The sequence below is a fragment of the Mustela putorius genome, unplaced genomic scaffold (genome assembly GCF_011764305.1).
Source record: "Mustela putorius furo isolate JIRA1106 unplaced genomic scaffold, ASM1176430v1.1 tig00003834_pilon_pilon_pilon, whole genome shotgun sequence".
NCBI lineage: Eukaryota > Metazoa > Chordata > Mammalia > Carnivora > Mustelidae > Mustela > Mustela putorius.
The window spans coordinates 135,899,289-135,921,666 of record NW_025421987.1 but is presented as its reverse complement, the minus strand read 5'-3'; the positions used below and the strand labels follow the sequence as shown (position 1 = coordinate 135,921,666).

Below are 22,378 nucleotides of genomic sequence, written 5' to 3'. Positions count from 1 at the left end.
TACACAAAAGTTAACTCAAAACAGATTAGAGACCTAACTGCAGGAGTCCAAACTACAAAACTCCTAGAAGAAAATCTTAGTGACATGAGATCAGGCAATGATTTATTTTTTTAAAAGATTTAAAAATTTTTATTTTTAAAGATTTTATTTCTTTATTTGACAAACAGAAAGAGCACAAGCAGGGGAAGCAGCAGGCAGTGGGAGTATGAGAAGCAGACTCCCCAATGAGCAGGAAGCCCAATGCAGGGCTCAATCCTAGGAATCCCGGGTTCATGACCTGAGCTGAAGGCAGACACTTAACAGACTGAGCCACCCAGGCGCCCGAAGGCAATGGTTTTTTAGATATGACCTCAAAAGCACAAGCTACAAAAGAGAAAAATGAAGTGGACTTCATGGAAATTAAGAATTTTTAGGCTTTGCAGTATACCATCAAGAAAGTGAAAGGATATTCCTCAGAATGGGAGAAAATATTTGAAAATCATATACCTAGCATATATTCATATCTAGACTATATGAAGAACACTTACATCTCCATAATAAAAAAAGACAACCCTATTTTTTTAAATTGGGCAAAAATCCCCAGAGACAGTTCTCCAAAAAAGACATACAAAGGGTCAATAAGCACATGAAAGATGCATCAGGAAAAAAAAATCAACCAAATCCTCAATGAAATGTCACTTTGATGAGGGAACAGGAGGCTGGCTGAGGACAAAGCAAAAGCTGGCGCCTTGCACCCCCCCCTTCATCCGCTCCCCTCCATAGGTGTAGCATTCATCAGGCACCCTTGACTGCCATAAACAATAAGCAAATAGTTAACTTGCAGAGCTCACAATCCTGCTAGACCCGAACCTCCTCACCCCACCGAACCTGACTTAGGTTCTGGGACTTCATCAACTTCACACACACACTGGGACAGCTACCATGAACAGATCACGAGGATGTGGATGGACAGGCCAGCAGGGTGGAGAAGGCAGGAGGCTGGGCCGGGACTGGCCATGATTACACCTGCACCATTATATAATACCCTGGGCCATTTGTGGAAAACTGTAAATAAAGAATAAAGAAGTACATACGATGCTGCTCTAATGAGAAAGAAAAAGAAGGGCGGCTGTGATCAGATTAGCTAATGACACAGAGAACAGACTATTCAAACTCCCTGGAGAGCTCCCCTAACAGCAGAACGGGGCGCGCCTCCGTGGGGAAACGGCTGAGGACTTAACTCAAGGCTGCCTGGAGGTGAGCATGGCCAGTTCAGGGCCCATCCTGCAGGAACCCTGGGCCTCTCAGCTATCCTCAGGAAAAAGAGCCACAGAGCTCCACTTCATTCCTATTTATGGATAAAGGAACGCAAAGATTTTGGTCACTGGCCAGCGTGGGTTGCCTCTTCTGCTGTCTTGGCTGCCTTCCCCAACGGTGGTCGGTCCTCCTCCCGGGTTCAGGTCGCTGGGTACTGACGGCGCTCACGCCCACTCGGCTCCCTAGAAGAGGAGTGCTCTCCACACCTACACCCACTTCCTCAGAAACAGAGACCGCCAGCTGCTCGTGTAAGTCTCCTTCCTCTCACACTCCAGACCCCAACTGGGCAGCCAAGGATTACTTACTGTACAAGAAAACCCACCAAGTGAAGGTGAAGGATCCCAACAGCGACATGAGGAAACAAAGATGACTTTCCTTGGGGGGGATCTGAGATGCTATTGCATCCATAAGACAATAACATATAGCTCTAAAAAGAACAATCTGAGAACAAAAAAGCTTGGAAATTTAAAAATATGACTGCCACGAAGAGGGCATCCACCCAACACTGAATGAGCACCTGGCAAGGCCAAGGACATCTCCCTGAACAAGGAGCGCAAACCCTGAGAGAAAACAAGAAAACAAGAAAAATGGTTCAGTTCCTGCCTTACAGATCCAGCAGGCCTGTGATGAGGGAGCAGGAGGCTGGCTGAGGACAAAGCAGGAGCTGGCGCCTTGCACCCCCTCTTCACCCTTTCCCCTCCATAAGTGTAGCATCCCTCAGGCAGCCCTGACTGCCATGAACAATAAGCAAATAGTTAACTTGCAGAGCTCACAATCCTGCTAGACCGGAGTCTCCCTTGGCTTACAAATGTTCTAAATCTCACTAACAAAGACGATTGATAGCAGGATTGTGACACCCCACCAAAAAGTCTCCCAACTATCTTAATGTTAATGGCTGGTCTAAAGACAACATTGATCCAGCAGCAAGGGCAAGGCGTCAGGCAGGCCTGGAACATCCTGGCACCTTGTAGGCCCTCTTTAGCATATGAAAACTCCACTGAAACCTCCCTTCCCCTCACCTTCCCCCAACAGCAGGGTACAGAACCTGCCATCCCTCACAACCCGGGGCAGCAGCTCTTCCTGCCCACGGGTCCTGTCCCCGTGCTTTAATAAACCACCATTTTGCACCAAAGATGTCTCAAGAATTCTTTCTTGGTCATCGGCTCCGGACCTCCGCCCACCAAACCTTACCTAGGTTCTAGAACTTCATCAAGTTCCTGCCTTACAGATCCAGCAGGCCTGTGGTGGGCTATAGCCTTCATTGTCTGGAGAATTTTCCCACCAGGCCGACCCTCCCCCTCTGGCACAGGCATGGGGGGAGGGGAGGCATGTGACCCAAAGAGGCCCAGTCAGAGCCGGAGAGAGCCGGTTTCATTTTTCTTGAAGGTTGTTAAGCTGGAAGGAAGTGTGTGGGTCTGAGCCCTAAGTGGCCCCCGCCCCCAGGACCAGAGGCCCCCTGCCCTCAGGGGAGAGAAAGGCAAACAGAGAAACAGAATTAGAGGCGAGGGCAGGGGTGAGGAAGTGGGTAGAGAACCAGAGAGAAGCAGAAGAACGGACCCAGGAAAAGACTGGAGCCCATGGATTCAGCAGGGCAGGAACGCCCAGCTACAGGAGCCAACAGCTTTCCAGTTTTGCTCAAGTTGGTTACATCTGTGTTTCCATTACCTACACCCGGAAACATTCTGATTCAGGCCGGGTCCTTGAAGAACAGGAGATGGGAAAGGAAACCAGGCAGACTTAATAAAAGGCATTCTCCCAGAGGAGAAAGACTTAACCTTGGTATTTAAGGCTCACAAGATGCCACATGGGATCAGTGAGACAGAGTCACACTGAAACCCATGCTGGGTAGAAATGCATTCAAACCGAACGGACACAGGTGGTACTACCCCACCCCCAGCCATCAGGTGGTCACACTTAAAAGTCAGATTCTGTCTGTGGCTGGGAGAGGGTGGGGTAATGGGCAGTCAGTCTCCTGCACTGGAGGTGGAAGGATCCATGAAGATTTAAAATAAGCACTTCAGTGTTTTTCTAGTTTTTCTAGTGTTTTCTAATACCAAATATATGCAGAAATGACTATTATTAACAGCGTAAATATATATACAGTTTAAAGAATTATAAAAAGAGCGCCTGGGTACCACCCTCGCCCAGCTGAAGAATGAATACGATGCTTCAAAATAATTTAGGAGGGGATGAAGGATAGGAATGAAACAGTATTTGTAGTGATATGATAATTACTGAAGGTAGGTGATGGGTACGTGGAGGCTCATTACACTGCTCTGTTTTTATGTATGTAAGAAATTGTCCACAAGAAAGAAAAGAAGGCAGGCAGGCAGGCAGGGAAGGAGGAAGAAAGAAAGGGAACAGCACCAAAAACCTTGGAGGTGTCCAGTGTGGGCCTCCCAGAAGACAGTGGTATTTGCTCATTTAAACACGTCACAATTTTTGGTGTCCGTTCTCCTGCTGGTGAACGCTGGACGTTTCCAGTTTTTCACGACTATGAACAATGGCGACAAGCATCCGCTGTGAGTGCTCGGCTCCAGGGCACACGTGTGTGTTTCTCGGGGAGCACCTCTCTGAGGGCTGATGCTGGGTCACAGGGAAAGCACAGTCTTCACTTTACTGGGTGACACAAAGTGCTGCTGTGATTATACTTATTTCTAATCTTTCATCACACAAACTGGAAAGATACACCCTATACTATGACCAGTGGGTTTTCTCTGGGTCATGGAATTCCTTTTCTGTAATTTCCAAATCTGATAGAATAAACAAGTTTCACCACCTTTAAATTCTTTAATGACTCCAAATCCTTCATGGCATACAATATCCATACACTGTGAAGAGGCCTGGAGTGGGCTGTCCTGGCTGTGCCCCACTGCCCCCTTACCTCCAGGCTCCGTTCACCACCTCCAGCTCCAGGACGGTCTGCAGCCGCTGACACTGCTTGGCCTCCAAGGTGATGGTCACTCTGCACTCCCCCAGAGGGTGAATCTGGCCACTTGAGGGCTCAATGTCGAAGGGAGACACCTGATGTGGAGGTCAATCCGGAAGAATGAGGAGAGAGGACACTTGGAATTGCAGAACTGGCAGCTGGGTTGCCCCCAACCAGGGTCGCCCCCAAGCTGCTCTGGCTCTTCAAAGAGGTGCTAGGAGGCAGGACAAAGCAAACAGGGAGAGCAGAGCCCTCGGGATGAAGAGGATAAAGACCAAGTCTCTAAGTAAAGGAGAGGGTCCCTGTGTCCTGGCCCAGATCTGAGCGGTAGAGGACAGAGGGCGTGCCCCCAAGGGGAAAGGGGAGACACACTAGGGCAGGCTCAGTGGCTCTGTGAGGTCTGCCCAGCCCCAGCGATCACACATGGGTCAGGACCCTGATGGCTCTAAGGAAGGCAAACCACCAAGTCACCAGATTGGGGGAAGGGCGATGCTTCCATGACTACCCCCCACCCACAGTTGCCCACTGCAGGCTTGAACCCCTTAGCCTCCATACCAGCCATAGGAAGGGAGAAGAGAAGAGCAAAAGCTTAGGAAGAAGAATGTACCTGGGAGGGGGGCTCTCTATCTTTCTCTTCTGGTCCCAAACCTGCACTGGTCTGACGGAAGGGCCCTGTGGTCACACTTCCCTAGTGAGGGTGTCACTGAACATGGAAAGGTCACACCGAGAAGGGATGCTCTCTCCTCTGTGGTCTCTTCATTCCAGGAGACTGAGACAGTGAGTGCCAGGCCCTGCCTGGAGGGCAGCCTGCCCACACCACAGAGGCCTGCCATCTTCCACCCAGTCTGCCACGTTAGCCAAGGTCAGGTGCAGGCTGCCTGTCCTGGGCTCTGTGCTCTCTTGTTTCCTCCCTGGCACTGGTGGGAGGGAGGAGCTGGCCTAATTCAGTAAAAGCAGCTCATGAGCTCAAGTCTGGGCCCCAAGCTCTAGTAGTAAAGAAGAGCCCCTTTGCTTTTATTGGTCTTTGTTCCTCACATGCATCTCCCTGGGAGTCCTGGGGGGGATTCTGTAGGCCAGGACTACATCTCTGTGCCCCTGACCTGAGCACATCTAACAGACCCCAAATCCCAACATTATTTTTGAGAGCTCAGAAGAACAGAGTACAGAGAACTGCAGAGACAGGATTCATACCAGCCTCGATTAAGACATAAATCTTAACATACTATGAAATTGACGGTTACTTCAATTATAAAAAAATTGTCATTCTTCACAGTGGGAAAAAAAAACGCAGAGGACCTGATGATTCCACCACCCATTAGCTGTGTGATCCTGGGGAAGTCACTGTCCCTCTCTGTCTCTATCCAGTAAGGAGCACGGCTGTGCTCTGTGCTCTGGGAAGTCCCAGAGTACTTAAGGAAGGGGACTAGGGTGGGGGGAAAAGGCAGGCTAGGGCAGCAGGCACCTAACAAGGGCATCTCTGGGTGGCCAGAGCAGTCGCACTTTATTCTCCATCTTGAGCTTCTGCCTAAGGTTTCATTTGAAGAAAAGCTTCTTGCCTAAAGATATTGATACCACCCTATCCCTGTCCCCATCTTCCATGCTTCCCAAATCCAAGCAGGGAGACCAATGAGCCTGGACGGAAAGTGCAAAACTCCAACCCTGTGTAACAGGGCACTTGCCAGCGTTTCTTGGCAATGATGCTGGTAATTTGAGACAAATGGTCCCAACTGCTAAGTTTCAGAGTGCCCAGAGGGAGAAATGAAGCCATTGCCTAAGGAACAAGGCTGGTCAAGTGTAAAGGAGAAGTCTGGGAGAAAGGGAACGCCCACGGGCAGATCTGCAGCTGCACCTGTCTTTCCTCAGCTTCTGAATGCGGAAGGAGGGAAGGGCAATGTTCTGTCCCTAGACGGTATGTGGGCAAGCAAGAGGGGGACCTTGGCAGGGAGTCGGAGGGAGGGTGCTTTCATCACACAGACCTGGTCAGAGCTTCACAAGGGCAACAATGACCTAAGGCAGCTTCCAAGAAGCCACAGTTGTCCCGTGTATGAAGAGTGGGGGTGACCAGTGGTGACACACAGCTAGCCAGAGGCAGGTAGGGAGTAGCTGACATTTTGTGCCATTTGCTCTGGTTTTGTTCTGGATCGCACATTGTATTTAGTGATGATAATGATGATTATATTTAATCACTTTTAGTATTCTCTAAGTTTATAGCTAAAAGGAAAGAGCTACTTCAGTGGAAATACCTCTTGGATTCTCTTGTTTGGGGCCGCAAGCCCAGGAGCAAGTGCCCCCTCGTGGCAGGTACTGGAACTGCGGGTACTGTCTCTGGGAGGTTGGGAGCCTTGGGGGTGAGCCCTGAGGGCCTGGCCCTCCCTGGAGACTGGGGAGCTTCCCCCCCAGCTCAGCTGCCCATCTTCCTCCCAACTCAGGCTGCTCTGACAGAGGGAGAAGTCCATGTCTTATGTCCACGTCAGAAAGACGGTAGAGAAAGGAACAGGAACATCCAGTTCAGGCTTAAGTTCTGCTGTCAAGGGTAACCCAACTGGGTCAGAGATGGGGAGAACCGGTGACACTGCCAGGCGGGGTGACCAGGCAGTGACCTCCTCTCCAGCCTCAATGCTCTGAATGTGCCAGGACAGGTGAACCAGCTGCCAGCAGCGGCGGGGTGGCAGTGGGGAGGCAGCCCTGGAGCTGGTGGGCACCCGACTTACATCTTCGCCCCTCTCTTGGAGGCAGACCAGGCTCTCCTTCATGCACCACGTGGCCAGGAGCTGGCTGACATTCTGGATCTGGATGGAGTCCATGGCTTTCTGTCCCAGGCGCAGCAAACCGAACTGAAGGGCTGAGACGCTGATGACAAGGGCGGGCCCCTGAGACACCCAGAGGGGCTTGTCACCAGGTCACCCTGGGAACAGACTCTGCACCCTACCCCTGCCACCCTGCAGGCCCTCCCAGCCGCACAGCAACCACCACCCCCCCACCCCCGCCCAGCACCACCTTAAAGGCTGCCTCAACGTGTAACACCACTGGCAAGGGTGAGTTTTGGATTTCACACAGCAGGTCCTGGCTTGTTGGGCCAGGGACACCCCCGGTAAAGCTCAACTCAAAATCCTCCACCTCGCTGGGTTCTGGAAGAGAGGGGGAAGTGAGCTGGAGAAAGGGAGGGGGACAGTTCCCCGCTGTGGCTGGGCCCAGATGTGTGGCCTCTGCTGACTTCTCATCCACTCCATGTGCCAGGCTGCAGCGGGAGCTGATCCCAGAACCCCCTGAGCCCCTGCACAGGCCGCCATCCTCTCTCAGGTCTCCCCCACAGCCGGCCTCAGGACATCTTGCCTACACCCCCACCCCGCCCCCACCACAGTCCCTGCAGTACCTATGGTCCCCATGCAGGGCTCTACTTCAATGATGTGGCAGTCACTGATCTTTCCCCACAGGTATCTGATGGGGGACTTGCTGTTGTTCCACATCTGCAAGACACACCCCAATCCAGACTCCACAGGCACCGCCCCTGCACAAATCTGCACCCACCAAAGGACTGCAGGGCTGTGGGCCCACAGAGGGTCCTCCCTACACCCTCCCAGCTAATTCTTGGCCATCCAACAGCACCCCCACCACACAGCAGGGTTTGTGGGTGCCGTATCCCATCAAAGACCCACGACCATAGGAATGGCCCCACAGCCCTATCATTCAGAGGATGCTGGGGAGCTGGTAAAATGACAGACATGCCCGGCCCATCACCTGTGCACACCAAATCAGGTTCAGGAGCCCCGGGGACAGTCTCATCCTCTGTGCGGAGGCTGCCACCTGCTCCTCCAGCCACACCCTCCCCATACTCACGCCAAGTTCCGCACACTCTTGGGTAGCCTAGGCTGGGGGGAGACCATAGCCTACCTTAAAATTCTTCTTCACATTTATGCCAATGTAGTTCTCCCCGGGGATGATGAGGGCATATGGTTCTAGGAGAACCTGGAAAGGTTCCACTGAGCCTTTCACCTCGATTTCCAGGACAATCACATCATCCATAGAGCAGGAGGAATCCTTCCAGTTTTCCAGGTCCAAGCTGAACACAAACCCACCGTGAGCTAAGTGCCAACACAGCCCAGGAGCACAGCCCTTCCCTCTGTCCCTTATCTGTGGTCTTGTAAAAAGAAAGCACTCCCCTATCCGCAGCTCCTAAGTGCCCTCAAATCAGAGGCATGAGCCAACCAACCAGTGACAGTCTGGGACAGGATGCCTTGCCTGCTGCCTCCTGGAACTCAGCTGTGGTGGCACCCAGCCTGGGGTCTACACATGAGGCTGCCTGGACCACACCCTGACAGTCTGCCTGGGGAAGAGCTGGTGGAGATGCCCACAATGGGGCAGAGCCTCCCCTCCTCATTGGCCACCACCCAGGGCCCAGCAGTATGGCTGCCCTGGGCTAGGGCTAAGTGGAGCCCAGTGAGTCATTCCCTGCAGCTGAGCCCCTCTGGGCCTAGGTGCCAGGGCGGCAGAAGTGCTCCCCCGTGTCAAAGCCTGCTGAGGTCAGGGGGCTCATTGACTCCTTGCCCTTGCCTTCCCCAGTATCCCTAAGGGGGAAGGCAGGCCCTGCGGCCCACCCCTCATGGGCCCTGTCCCCACTCACTTCATGGGCTCTGGGACTTCCTCTAGCACCATCTGGAGCACACTGTGAAAATCCCTGGACTGTAAGGCAAACACGGCACCTTGAAAACAAACTGCATTCTAATCAGATTAGGCTGCCCTAGAGAAGCCGGGAGCCATGGCAGGAATTCCTTCTCCCCCTTGGCCTAGCTGCCAGAGAGGCCTTCCAAAGAACATAGTGGTGCTCCCCTTCTGCCACGCCCCCATCCTAGGGAAAGAGGGGTGGCCTGCCAGGATGGGAGGCAGGACTCGAGTGTGGGGGCTGCCGCAGTCCCGAGACTGGTGTTCCTACCTCAGCTGGGCCAGAGCGGACAAGAAGGACAGGCTCTTCAGACCCTGACATGGCCCATGGGCAGTGCCCTCAACTGTAGGAAGCACCAGGGCCTCCCAGAACAATAGGGCCAGGATGCCGGCTGGACAGGCCAGGGAGCTCTTGGGGGACCCAGAGCACCCCCTTCACTCCCAGCTCTTGTTCCCCTCTTGAGTTACACACAGGGCCTCACACAGGAGCCCACCATGTGAACCCAGCCCTCGGCTCCTGCACCTCACTCTTCAGGAGAGGCGGGGGCCTGAGCAGAGACAGTACTGTCACCAACACAGTGGAAACACGGAAGACACCAGAGCAGAGGAAACGAGCCCAGGGTCCCGGGGCAGATGAGGTGTGCGCACCATCAGGACCAGGTAGAATACGCCGCTTTGTCCTCCAACCCCACTCTCCGCTAAGTTCTGGCCTTGGAGGATGCCAGGATCTTGTCAGGCTCAGTGGTGGCTTCAGCGTCACTAAAGGAGGATGGCGGTGGGGCAGGGGGTGGACGGGGACGGGGGATGGAAAGTACCATGGCCCCATCACGTGTGACTACCAGGATGGCATCATTCTTACCTCATGAGGAGAAAAGCTCAGGATGAACTCGTGGTCCGCGTGGGGGCTGAGAAGCCCCCTGTCGGGCAGGATGGAGAAGGCTGTCTCCCTGTCCGGGTGGTACTTGAGGCTTTCCAGGCTGTAGCTTTCCCCAGGCATCAGGGGCTGCAGGTTGGGCTTCATGATCTGCCAGTGGAAGGCCAGCTCCACGTGCCTGTGGGGGCCAGTGGAGCCATCTTGCCAGGACCAGTCTCCTGACCCCCTGCCTGGCTGGGCCCCGCTCCAGGAGTGAGTAGAGAGGACCCAGGATCAGGAAGTGGGGGAGCACGGGGGTCAGGGGGTCCATGCTGGAGACCTCTCTCCACTGCAGTGGCCATGGTGACGCAGGGAGAATGGTAAACACAAGAAATCTGGCTCTGTTTAACTGTAGATATCTGGAGACTTTCTGCCATGACTTCTACCACACGAGAGTTCCAAAGGTTTGCTGCCTGGTGTCCCCATTCTACCACCCTCTGCCCCTCCAGCTGTGGCGTCCCAGGACAGCTCTGTCCAGAAGGGGGTGTGCCCACCGGCTCCCAGCAGGGCAGTGACAACTCCATGGCGGTGGGGAGGTGGGACTATGGCATGCTGCTGATGGAGGGGTAGCCGACGGGTATAGCTCATCACCTCAGGGGACAGACCCTCGTAAGGCCTGGGGTCGCCAGGGAAGGTCTGTGCTGGCTTAATGGCCGGGCTCACAGAATGGTCAGGACCTGAACCCACTGGTCACAATCTGCCTGATCCTGGAACTTGGCTGGCCTCCCTTCACAGGCAGGGCAAGACCTTTCTGCAAAACTGCTTTGGGCTAAGGATACTCCAGAATGATGTAGAACAACACTGTCCAATATAACAGACTGCAGCAGTGGCAGTCTTATGTATCTGCTCTGTCCAAAAGGACAGCCACGAGCTACACCTGTGGCTGGTACTTAAAATGTGACTGGTGCCATCAAAAAAGTGAGCTTTATTTTACTTTTAATTGATTTCAATTGCAATAGCCACATGCAGCTACCATGATGGGCAGTGCAGACCTGAGTTCTCCCATCCTGTCCAGATTCCTTTCTGGCCCTTGGAAGGAAGCTCCAGCCTCAGTGGGAACTCTGGGTCAGGTGCAGGAGGAGGAAGGGTGCACGTTGGAGGGCCCGGCACAGGGGTCACTCACGTAACATTTCTAATAATCAGCTGCTTTTTAGCTGTGGACTGAAGGTTCTCAGGCTCAAAGCGTATGAAGTGCTGGGCTGTTAAGTCTGTGAGCTCTCCAGGCTCCGGGTGACTTTCTTCACCAGAAATATAGATCAGATCCAAAGCAACCAGCTGCCCAATTCCTGACACCGTAAGATGGTAAAGTTTCACCAGGGCTGAAATCAGAGCTCTATGGCCAAAGGCTGTCCCAGGATCCATGCCACCATCCACATGCAGCTGGCCTTGACCATGAACCCCAGAAGTGTGCAAAGAGGGGAATGGGGGCCATTAGCACACACATCCCATACCCATATCTTCCCAGACTACAAGGAGGTGATTTTGATAACTTGGCACATAACAGACACTCAGTTAATATTTACTGGGTGAAACTGGATGGAAGGACAGAAGGATGAAAGGATGGAAAGACGGAAGGGAGGGAGGGAGGGAGGGAGGAGGAGTACATCTTGGGGGAGATCCAGCAGAATGCCCCTTCTAGCTCAGAACAGAACAGGACATGGGATGCCTCTGGTCATTTATATTTAAGTTTCTGGCAATACCCCAAAGGAGATCCAGGTGAGTTTCAAAATGAAGAAATCAAAGACTTCACCCAGGTTTCCATCTGTCTATCACCAGAAGTTTCCCTGGGGTTGTACCAGAGGCCACACTGGCTTGGGTCTCCAATGTCTGACCAGAGCAAACCCCAGAGCGTGACTAAACCAGACCCCAGAGCCTGGGGGCTGCAACACCCCTTCAGGGCACCCCCCTGAGGTAGGGTGGGCACAGCTGAGCCATGGACAAGGCTAATGTGGCAGTTTCTGGAGTCATAGCACCTGTCCATCCCAGCCCAGGCCTGGGAGCACACACAAGCCTACCTACGGTCACCAGCTCCTTTATCTGGCAGTTGTCACACACAATGATGAAGGTCTGCTCTGCCTTTTCTAGGTTCGTTGGGAGGAATAAGACCTGGAGAAGAGAGGGGCTGCCCTGTGACCTCCCGCCTCCTTGCAGACACACACCCCTCCCCTTGTTCCACTTCTCACTTCCCACCCTGTCCCCGCCTGCTCTTCCCCCACCCCCAGCCTTCTCCCTAAGGCCAGGAGGTTCTGCCAGGGCCCCAGCCCAGACTAATGCAGGAAGCGTGTTGAAAGGTATGAAGAAGAAGTTCACAGAGACTGAGATACAAATGGCTCTTCATCACGGGAACACACGTTTAACCTCATTCGTGATACAAGAAATGCCAATGGAAACCACCCGGAAAAAATTTTCACCCTTCATATTGGCAAGGAGCAGAAAGCCAGCAATCAGGAAAGCAATGACAAGATAGCTGGAATTCTCTTCATAATTATCCAGAGGGGAAGTGTGGGGTTTGGCTGGAAGAGGCGGAGAGGCGCAGATGCCATGAGCTTGGCCAAGAGTTAAGGAACATTGACTGGGCGCCAGAGAGCCCACTCCATGTTTGCATGTGCTTTAAAATACACACGACGACAGGCTTTTCTTGCTTTCTTTCTTTCTTTCTTTCTTTTTTTTTTAAAGATTTTATTTATTTATTTGACAGACAGAGATCACAAGTAGGCAGAAAGGCAGGCAGAGAGAGAGGAGGAAGCCGGCTCCCCGCCGAGCAGAGAGCCCAATGTGGAACTCGATCCCAGGACCCTGAGATCATGACCCGAGCCGAAGGCAGCGGCCTAACCCACTGAGCCACTTTTCTTTTACATTTGATAACACACTGTACTGGCAAGGGTGTGAGGGATCAGACACTCTGACGCACCCACGTGGTGGGGATTCAGTGCGGTCACAGTTCTGACCAGCAGAGACCCCAGAGCCGGCAAAGCCCCTTCAAGGACTGGAAGCTGCCGGGAGATTCATGGTTGGACAGGGTGATGTACGGAGTTGTCGAAATGGCCAGAGATCAGAAAGAATCTTCGTGGCCAGCAGTAGAGGACAAGTGACCCGGGTTAAGGTTCATTTGTTCAGTGGGATACTATGCAGCTGGGACAAATACGAGAACACTCTTTAAGACAGAACAGAACGGTGAGTGGGCAGAACAGAGTGTGGTCAGTGATTTGTGGGAAGGAAAGGGAGAAGCAAAGGAAAGAAAGCACAGATGCAGTTGCTCATTGGGCATGGTGTTATCTGGCAGGCGGTGAGAGACTGGTGGCGCTGCCTGATGCGGGGCTCGATCCTGGGACCCTGAGATCATGACCTGAGCCAAAAGCAGATGCTTAACCCATGGAGCCATCCAGGCAGCTTGGAAATATAAACATATTTTAAAACAAACCCCAAATAATCGATAAATAAAATACACAAAGGGGATGCCTGTGGGGCTCAGTCAGTTAAACGTCTGCCTTCGGATCAGGTCATGATCCCAGGGTACTGGGGTGGAGTCCTACATTAGCCTCCCTGCTTAGCAGGAAGTCTGCTTCTCTCTCTCTCTCTCTCTCTCTGCTGCTCTCTCTGCTTATGTGTGCTCTCTCTGTCTCTTTTTCACTCTTTGGCAAATAAATAAATAAAATCTAAAAAAAAAAAATACACAAGGAATGCCAATGGGGGAAAAACCTCCCTTTGACTGCTCATGACTCCCCAGAGTCCTGCTGCTCCTCTCTTCCTTTCCCTGAGGATCACAAGAGGACGGGATGAGGGGAAGTCCTGGCCTGGGCAGGGATGGTCAGCCCCAATTCCTTAAAGCCATACCACAAGGTACTAACAAGGCCTGGACCAGGCAACAGGACCCAAGCCACACACCATCAGCAGGTGAGGTCTGACAAAGCCCTATAACACCCATTACCTGGCTTCATCCCAACCCCAAAAGTGAGGTCCTTATCAGGGATCAGACTGGCACAGACATGAACAAGAAGGCATCACTCCAGGACTCCCAAACGAGATCCTATCAGACATTTGATACCGGAAAGCAGCTTCTAAAGGAAGCCTTCCTCTTCACTGTGCCTCAGACAAACCCCAGACCCATTAACTCAAAACCTCAGGATTGGGGTCAAGATACCAGTGCATTTTCAAGATTCTTAGAAGATTGCAATAGGTAGTATGAAAATGCTATGGCTCTTGGCTCTCACTACCTGATGACACGGTGCAGTCCAAATGCCCTTCCCTAGAAACAAGACCGCTTTCACTCTAGAATGTCAGTGCCCCTCCGACAGGCCATCAAGGAAGGCCACGTAAGCTTGCAGCTCAGAGTCTGAACCCTGGACCGTGAAGTTGGGGAGGGTGAGGTGTGGAGCAAGAGGTGCAGGGAGAGGGGTGTCTGGTGGCTCAGTCAGTAAGCATCTGCCTTTGGCTCAGGTCATGACCCTAGGGTCCTGGGATTGAGCCCTGCATCATGCTCCATGGTCAGTAGGGAGTCTGCTTCTCCCTCTCCCTCCTGCTCTCTCTCTCTCTCTCTCTCTCAAATAAATAAATAAAATCTTTTTTTTTTTTTTTTTTTAAGGGGCAGAGAGACACCATTCCCACAGACAGTGCTGGGGATCAATGAGCAGGTGTGATGGGCCAAAGGGGCCACTGAAAGAAGCTGGTTAGGAAAGGACAAGCCACACAGCCAGCAGATCCAAGTCTGGGAGCTTCTGCAGAGGTCCAGGATAAGGGGGGAGGAAGGAAGATTTTGCCAGCCAAGTAACTGAGAATGAAAGAGGAAAGAGAGGACAAAGTCACTATCGTCCCCAGGCACCAGACCTGGTAGGGGTTGAGGGGAGGTGTCTAAGAGAGACCAAAGAACCAAAAGAAGATTCCAGAGGCAGCTAAGATGGGAAGGACTCCCAGGCTAACAGTGCGGACAAACAGCACTGGGGGATCATGGTGGAATGCTAGGGCTATCCGCACTTGCTCTGTAAGAGGGGTCATGAGACGGTCAGATGACATCACCCCACAGAATAACACCCTCCTACACAGAAACCATCCTGGAATGAGAGTGGATATTCAAGTCACGAAAACAGAGGTGAATGAAATCACGTAAGCAGTTGAAGGAACATCCATGACTGATTGTAATGAGGAGAAACTCTATGTGCTGTCCAACTACCGACCTCCATACATATGGCCTGTCCTGGAGCCAGCTCAAACACCGAAGGCAGGATTCCAAAGGGAGGTTGCTCAACGAAGCCAATGGTTGCAACAGCCTTAAAGAAAAGCGGAAGATTACACAAGAGCTTGGAAGAGATTGTAAAATCTAGCCCTTTGATGACACACTTCTCTCCTCCATCTATTTTGCAATCTGAAGGATCTTAAGGATCATCCAGGACACAGCCAATGAAGAAACTGAGGCTCGCCCATTCCGCGAGCCCCCCATGAGGAGCCCCCATGAGGAGCAGAAGGAACTCACCACTGATGAGTGAGTGCTTCAGACATGAAGCAGAAGCATGAGATGAAGCCTCAACCTGGAGGCGGGCTCTCAAAGCATAGTCCTGCCCCCACCCCAGTACCCTGTGTGGCTGCCTCAGTCCCAGATCCACCCCTGGTTCTAAGTCCCAGAGTCGAGGGGAGCTGCCATCTCGCTGGCAAAGGAGGCCATCTCAGTGTGCCGGGGACCCAAACCCACACCTAGAGGACCCTGGCAGGTAACAGAAGTGAGGGAAATGGTCTTGGAACATGCAGTCCTCCGGATCTATCACCTGTTTCCCAGAGACACAGATCTGAAAAATAAGAGCGTGAGCACACAGTCTATGCTGCCAAGGGGCCACAGGGAATCCTGGCCTGGCGCTGCACATCTTCCAATTTTTCTTTTCTCTTTTTCAAAAAAGATTTTTTAAAAGTAATTTCTATGCCATAAGTGGGGCTCAAACCCACAACCCCTACATCAAAAGTCATGTGCTCTACCAACGGAGCCAGCCAGGCACCCCTCCAATTTTTCAGAGACTGGAAATGCAGATTTTTAGGTGAAATCTCCCTAGTTTTAAATGTTGGCCCAAAAAATGTTTTCGAGCACTGCGCCAAATAAATACGACACAGAACACAGCCAAGGGGCTGCCAACGTAGGGCTCTGAAAACGTTTGCCACAAGGATGCCTGAAGGAAGGAGTAGATGCGGTGACAGTTGAGCCTGGCTTGGAAGGATGAGGGAGGTGACACAAGCTGCCCAGGTGACATAGGTCTCCGTGGCAGGACAACCAACCAACCACAGTGCTGGTCTCTGTGGTGTTGATGACAGCAGGTGGGCAAGATACACCACACCATTCTTTTGTGTGTGTGTCTCCAATCACAGGTCACTCTAGCAAGTTCCTCATGGGGTGGGGGTGGGCAGAATTTTCGTGGATGGATTTGCTCTAGCTCCAGGCAGCAGCCTGTGATCACTCACCCGGAAACTTGGTGGCGGCCAGCTCTTCTTAGGCATCACGCAGAACTTGCCGACGCTGAAGCCCACGTTTTTGCAGACGAATCTGGTTATCTTCATTCCCCCGATGAGGCAGTAACCGCAGTCCAGCACTGGTGACACTGGAGCCACAGGAGAAGGGGCACAGCAGAAATAACGTGTTGCTCTGAACAGGCCCTGTGGCCCCTTGCGCCCCTGAGGTCATGCCAGAGCTCAGAGCAGCCGTGGAAGGATGCAGGGCCTCCGGCCCAGCGCCTGGAGCAGAGAGGCTGGATGGGCACCCGCCCTGAGCCCTGCACCCACACAGTAGTCTCTGGTTTCCATGCGCTGCTGGCTAGATCAGCAGGAGTCTGTGCTCACTGGAGACTCAGGCCTCAGCCAGGGCCACACAGCATGGGTCAGAGTCCTGGGTCCAGCCGAAGAGGCTTGCTGCTAATGAGGGAGACCAGCCCAAGCCAGCTTTCCCAAAGCCACCCACACGGCCACAGAGGTGACATCTGCTGAGGGCCCCAGGCACCCCTGGCTTGGCTCAGTGTGACCCAGACCCACTTGGGAATCTAGGAGCCAGCAAAGCCTGTGCTGGGGCTAGCTAGGCTGCTGGCCTCCTCTCTTGCTGTGTACAATTCTGAGTCAGCCTCCACCAGGAAGCAGGACAACGGGGGCCCAACACAGCGGAAGGCTATATGTACTAGCAGGTGCCTCCTTAGGACCCAGAAGCCCCTTCCTGGGAGGACCAAGTCATGTGCTGCCACAAAGGGCCCCTGCTAGCAGACGGGTTTTCCAGGGACGTGTCAACCTGAACTGCATCCCAGGGAGGGCAGAGCACACACTCACACGTCAGCACTGGGGGGGCCCGCCGGGCCTGCAAGGGGATCAGGAGGGTGTGGGCTGACTGGGTCTCGACCAAGATGAAGTCATCAAAATCCCCAAGACAGTCAGGAAAAAACTGGACAATGAACTGGCAGGTCATTCCAGGAGCCACCATTCCGCCTTTGCCTGGGAACATCCCTGTGCATGACAGAAGCAAAAGATGAGGACCTGGGGACCAGTCAGCCCCCGGGGCTTGGGCTCATGTGTTGCGTGCGGCTGGCAACCAGGGGACAGAGGTAGACCCCATCACAGCTGGGCTGCTCCAAGAGTAGATGCCTTCTGTGCCAAAGCCACGCTGATGGCAGAACCACCAGGCTGTGCAAGGGGGACAGGCTGTTAGGGCTGGGAGTCCTAGGGAGACCACCAGGGCCCAGGCAGGTGGGTGGCAGAGTGATAGGGTCCATCTGGAATAGTTAGGGGAGAGATGCCTGGCCTGATGGCTTAGAATTTATTTTGTGGACAGCAGAGAGCCATTTGAGCTTCCGAGCGTGGTTGGGAGGGGAACGACATGACCAGAGCTATTCTTGGATAAAACACTGTGGTGTGGAAGCTTGAAGGCCAGCTGGGAAGCCCCCACACTGGTTTTAAGTGGGTAATGAGGACAGCCTGACTCGGGCCGTGGAAGCATGGAGAGTGAGCAGAGGGCAGGTCCAGGGCCCAGAGGGGGTGCCCGGAGAAAGGGGCTGGCGGGACTCAGAGACATCACTAGGAGGATGGGTGGGAGGTGGACGGGCTATCTGCAGAGCAGAAGGGCCCCAGGGACTGCGACAGGAAAGGAGGGCCCAGGCTCATGTGAGGGTCAGGCGGGCCTGTGCTGGGAGTGAGCCCACATACAATTTCGAGGTGGTCCGGATTACTGCTAGGCTGACTCACCCAGTCCCAGAGCGAAGTACGGCGTAGAAGGTGGGAGGACTCGCAGGTAGCGACTGGTCGCGGTGGTGTTCTGCAGGGAGATCACCATCTGCCCGGAAGTCAAGGGGAGCTCTTTTAGACAACGCACATGGCCAAGTGATGTGAGGCACATGCTGTACGTAATATGGAAAGAGGATAGAGGTGTAGATGCAGTGAGTCTGAGCTGGGGGATGGGCGCATGGGGATTCAATACACCCCTCTATCTACCCTAGATTGTATTTGGAAAAAATAAAATACAAAGTGAACATGAAGACAGGAATAGATCTGACCTATGCTTTACCCTCTTTAAAACAAGACCTACTATTTGCCGAGCATCTGCCATGTGCCCCTCAACCTTACAAGAGCCAGGAAAAGGTGGGAGCTATCTGTTTTACCCTGACAAAGTTGAAGTTAAAAGAGGCCCCTTATCCAGTAAGTAATGGTCTTGATATTTGAGCCCAGGACATCTGGCTCCCAAGTCCTGCCCATCTGGCTTCTTATGTTGCTGACTTCTTCCCCACATATCCCTTTGGGTCGTTTCTTCCCATGGGCCCAGTCAAGAGGTGTTTGTGGGCACCTATATGACTGGTTTGTAATTGGGCCTCCCACTACCACTCAACCCATCCAACCCCTATTAAACCCTGCTTTCTATTCTCCCTCCCTCTGACTGGGAGACCCCCAGGGCAAGGCCTGGGACTCAAACACTGCTAGCCCCCACCAGCACTCCACACAGGGCCTGGCAAAAAAGAGAAGCTCAGTGTATGAGCATATCTCTTGCTTCTCTTTTGTGAAATATTATACTAGGAAAAAAATTCATAAATTATAACATGACAAAAGGCATGTTTCCATTACCTAGATTAAGATAAAAACATTAAAAATACAGATGAAGCCCTACCCCAGCCCCCTTGCTGTCCACCAGATAACAGCTACATAAATGTGAAGTGTGTGTCTTCATACTTTTATTCATAGGTATGTATTCCTAAGTCAAAACTTGTCCATTTTTGGCCAACACAACAATTGCATCATTCCATCTGTAAACCACACCCAAGTGTGGAGAGACCCATATTACTATTTTAACCTTACTCTGCTATTAATGATGATGAGCATTGTTTCACAGGTTTATTTCCTATTTGGGGTTCCTCTTGTGTGAGTTGTCTGTCCATATCCTTTTTTTTTTTTTTAAAGATTTTATTTATTTATTTGACAGAGAGAGATTACATGTAGGCAGAGAGGCAGGCAGAGAGAAAGAGGAGGAAGCAGGCTCCCTGCTGATCAGAGAGCCCGATGTGGGACTCGATCCCAGGACCCCGGGATCATGACCTGAGCTGAAGGCAGCGGCTTAACCCACTGAACCACCCAGGCACCCCTGTCCATATCCTTTTACCATTTTGCCATTGTATACTTTGTCTTTCTCTTATTGATTTGTAGCAGTTCTTGATATATTCTGGGTACTAATTCTTTATAAGGTATATGTTGTAAACATCTCCAGGTTTATAACTCATATTATCTTTTGATATATAATTTCTAAGATTTTAATATAAAATTCATCAACTTTTTGTGGTTTGTGCTTCTGTTTCTAGAAATCTTTCAATATCTCCTATATTTTCTTCTTTAAATGTTGTTTGAGGGGTACCTGGGTGGTTCAGTTAGGTAAGCATCCAACTCTTGGTTTAGGCTCAGGTCATGATCTCAGGGTTGTGAGATCAAGCCCCACATTGAGCTCTGTGCTGGGTGTGGAGCCTGCTTAAGATTCTCTGTTTCCCTCTCCCTCTGCCCCTCCTCTTTCTGAAACAATATAAAACAAGTAATGATAATACAATTAAATTTCACCTGAAAATAAATAATTAAATTTTGTTTGAGATATTTGCTGAAAAGTACTTTGCTTAGGGTATGGAGTGAGGTAGGGATTAAATTATTTTCCATATGCAAGGATGCCATTTCAGTTTTGTTTCCTCAGGAGTGCACATGTGCATGGAACAGCCCAAGCAACTGCATGCTGGTTCCCTCCATCAGGCTGCTGTTCCCTCACACATGGAGCCAGCTGTACCCACTGCTGAGATTCATGGTCAAGGTGTTCATGGTTGGCAGCCATTCCTCACATCCACTGGGCCATCAACAGAGCCTTGCTCCAGGCACGCAAGGCAGACCTCTGACCAGTAACGGGCAGGAGCCAGCAGTTTATGTGGCTTCTGAGGGGATGTGCCACAAGATGAAAGAGTCAACTGGGCTCTATGGTGGACAGCTCAGTAACACTTTCTTGGATTGGCACTTCCTGCTTCCACCCCCTTTCCTCAGTCTTCTCCAGAGATGTGATTGACAGCGCAGACTCTCACTGTCTCAGACCCTGCTTTATGAGGCACCCAGGCTATGACAGCTGGCATCAGAAGGGTCCTAAGGCAGCAGACCCTCAGGAGGCAGGTCTTGTGAAGAACTCCAGCTGGTGTGAAGTCGGGTGTAAGGACACCGGTAGACAGTCGCATCACAATCACCATGGCATTCACCCACGGTCAGCTGGAAGGAGGGACGTCAGGCTCTGGAACGGGGGCAGCTTTGGTGCCTGCAAGTTCTGGGGCAGTGATAATAATAAGCGGGCTGGCTTTCCTTAACAGCACTGGAAGCCCCAGAGGGAAAAATGAGAGGCTTAGGGCAGGGAGCTGCCAACTCAAGGCCCACGGTGAAGACATTCCTTGCATTCCTGGGTTATACACAATTTGCTCCCTAGTGCGTGTGTGTGCAGGTGCACACGTGGGCCCAAATGCATTTCTTACTTGATTTGGCTTGCCATTTTTCACCTTGTATTTCTGTACCTGTTTTTTTTTCTTTCAAATGTCTTTTTTAAGTTACCAAAATATTGACAGGAAACAAAATAGCCCCCTGGCTTACAAGGTAAAGGACTTTCTTCCCACCACAACCCTTTAGCCTTCACACTCACAGCCTGGGTCTATCTGCCTCCACCTCGGACAGAGCAGCTTTCTCATAACTTCCAGAGGCCAAGGACTGGGAGTATACCTGTGTTCTTAAGCAAGCCTGGAGCATGTTTTTCATTGTTATACCTCCTCATCTGGCTTTGGGGTCAAGGTAAGATCAGGCTCTGTCTTAGTCCATTCGGGATCCTCTACAAAATACTATAAATTGGTTTTCTTACAAACAACAGAAAATCATTTCTCACAGCTCTGGAGGCCGACAAGTCGAAGATCAAGGTGCCAGCATGGTCACATTTCGGTGAGGGCCCTCTTCCTGATTATAGCTGGTACCTTCTCACTGTGTTCTCAAAGTGGTGGAAGGGGCAAGGGGTCTCTCTAGAGCCTTTTTGACAAAAGCACTGATCCCACTCATGAAGCCCCGCCCTCATGACCTAAGCACCTCCCGAAGTCTCTACCTTCTAATACCATAGGATTTCAAGATAGAACTTTTGGGGGACATGAATATTCAGACCATAGTAGGCTCATCACCTTCCTTTTTTAGTCTCCGAAACTGTTTATATATAATAGGAATTAGCTTAACTGGTTGTGGTGTGTACCTGTAAGATGATCTAGGCCTAGCATTTCTTTTGCTAAAAAGTTTGTTTGTTATTTTCATCAAAGTTGGACCACCACACAGGTTAAAGAATCAAAGGTTTTGAAAAACAGAAATCCTGCTTTCTTCCCCTGAGCCAGTCTCCTGTCATTTCCTAGAATATTTTTTCCTCCCTTTGATTATTTCAGAATATGCCTCCAAATGACATAATATCTTTCTTAATCTGTATGCATTAAATATGGATGCACGTTGTGAACATTCTCTCTTTCCCATATCCAATTCACCATATGATATGCGCTTCCTATCCCCCATCTTTCCAATATAAGTTATATCATACTACTTGGTTAGTATAGTAACTGATATTTACACTATTGTCACTGTATAAATGATACAGCTGTGCATGAAATTGTCCCTTATATAATTATTGTCCATCCAGAGTTAATCAGTTGATTATTTTGTTTAATATGTACTTATTAATAACTCAATCTCCTTGCACTACTCTAAAAATTTCTTCCCAAATGTCTAGATGTATCAGGGACTCTGAATGATGTCACCCCCATATTATAATACACTGTAGCAGACAGTATCTCTCTTTTTGGGAGGCCAGTTCTGTGGAAACCAGCCACTGGGCTGGGAGGGGAGGGTTGGGGAGGAGAGGAAAGGAACTAACTGATATGGGCAAGCCTCCACAGGAGGCCCACGGGGAAAGGAACTGAGATCTAAGCTGAAAGCCAGCATCAACCACCAGACACGTGAGTGACTGACACTTCAGAAAATTTCTGCCTCCAGTCTTCTGGCTAAGACTCCAAACATCACAGTAGACAAACTCTTCTCACTGTGTCCTACCTGAT

At 51.4% G+C, this 22,378-nt stretch overlaps 1 protein-coding gene across 18 annotated transcripts in view; it reads right to left on the bottom strand.

Annotated features, from left to right (window-relative positions):
• Positions 1 to 22,378, bottom strand: part of DLEC1 (DLEC1 cilia and flagella associated protein) — a 66,972-nt gene that overhangs the window by 14,601 nt on the left and 29,993 nt on the right. For all 18 annotated transcript variants that reach the window (XR_006609297.1, XR_006609298.1, XR_006609299.1 and 15 more), the window contains exons 7-19: positions 17,994 to 18,081; positions 17,085 to 17,258; positions 16,236 to 16,372; positions 14,969 to 15,061; positions 11,813 to 11,903; positions 10,921 to 11,083; positions 9,744 to 9,936; positions 8,847 to 8,905; positions 8,117 to 8,285; positions 7,599 to 7,692; positions 7,223 to 7,353; positions 6,937 to 7,095; positions 4,181 to 4,320 (exon numbers count right to left, since the gene is read on the bottom strand). Coding sequence is in view for 14 of the 18 variants with exons in the window: in XM_045089117.1 (XP_044945052.1) it covers positions 4,181 to 4,320; positions 6,937 to 7,095; positions 7,223 to 7,353; positions 7,599 to 7,692; positions 8,117 to 8,285; positions 8,847 to 8,905; positions 9,744 to 9,936; positions 10,921 to 11,083; positions 11,813 to 11,903; positions 14,969 to 15,061; positions 16,236 to 16,372; positions 17,085 to 17,258; positions 17,994 to 18,081 (1,691 nt within the window). In the remaining 4 variants the exon portion in view is untranslated. The remainder of the gene's footprint in view (positions 1 to 4,180; positions 4,321 to 6,936; positions 7,096 to 7,222; positions 7,354 to 7,598; positions 7,693 to 8,116; positions 8,286 to 8,846; positions 8,906 to 9,743; positions 9,937 to 10,920; positions 11,084 to 11,812; positions 11,904 to 14,968; positions 15,062 to 16,235; positions 16,373 to 17,084; positions 17,259 to 17,993; positions 18,082 to 22,378) is intronic.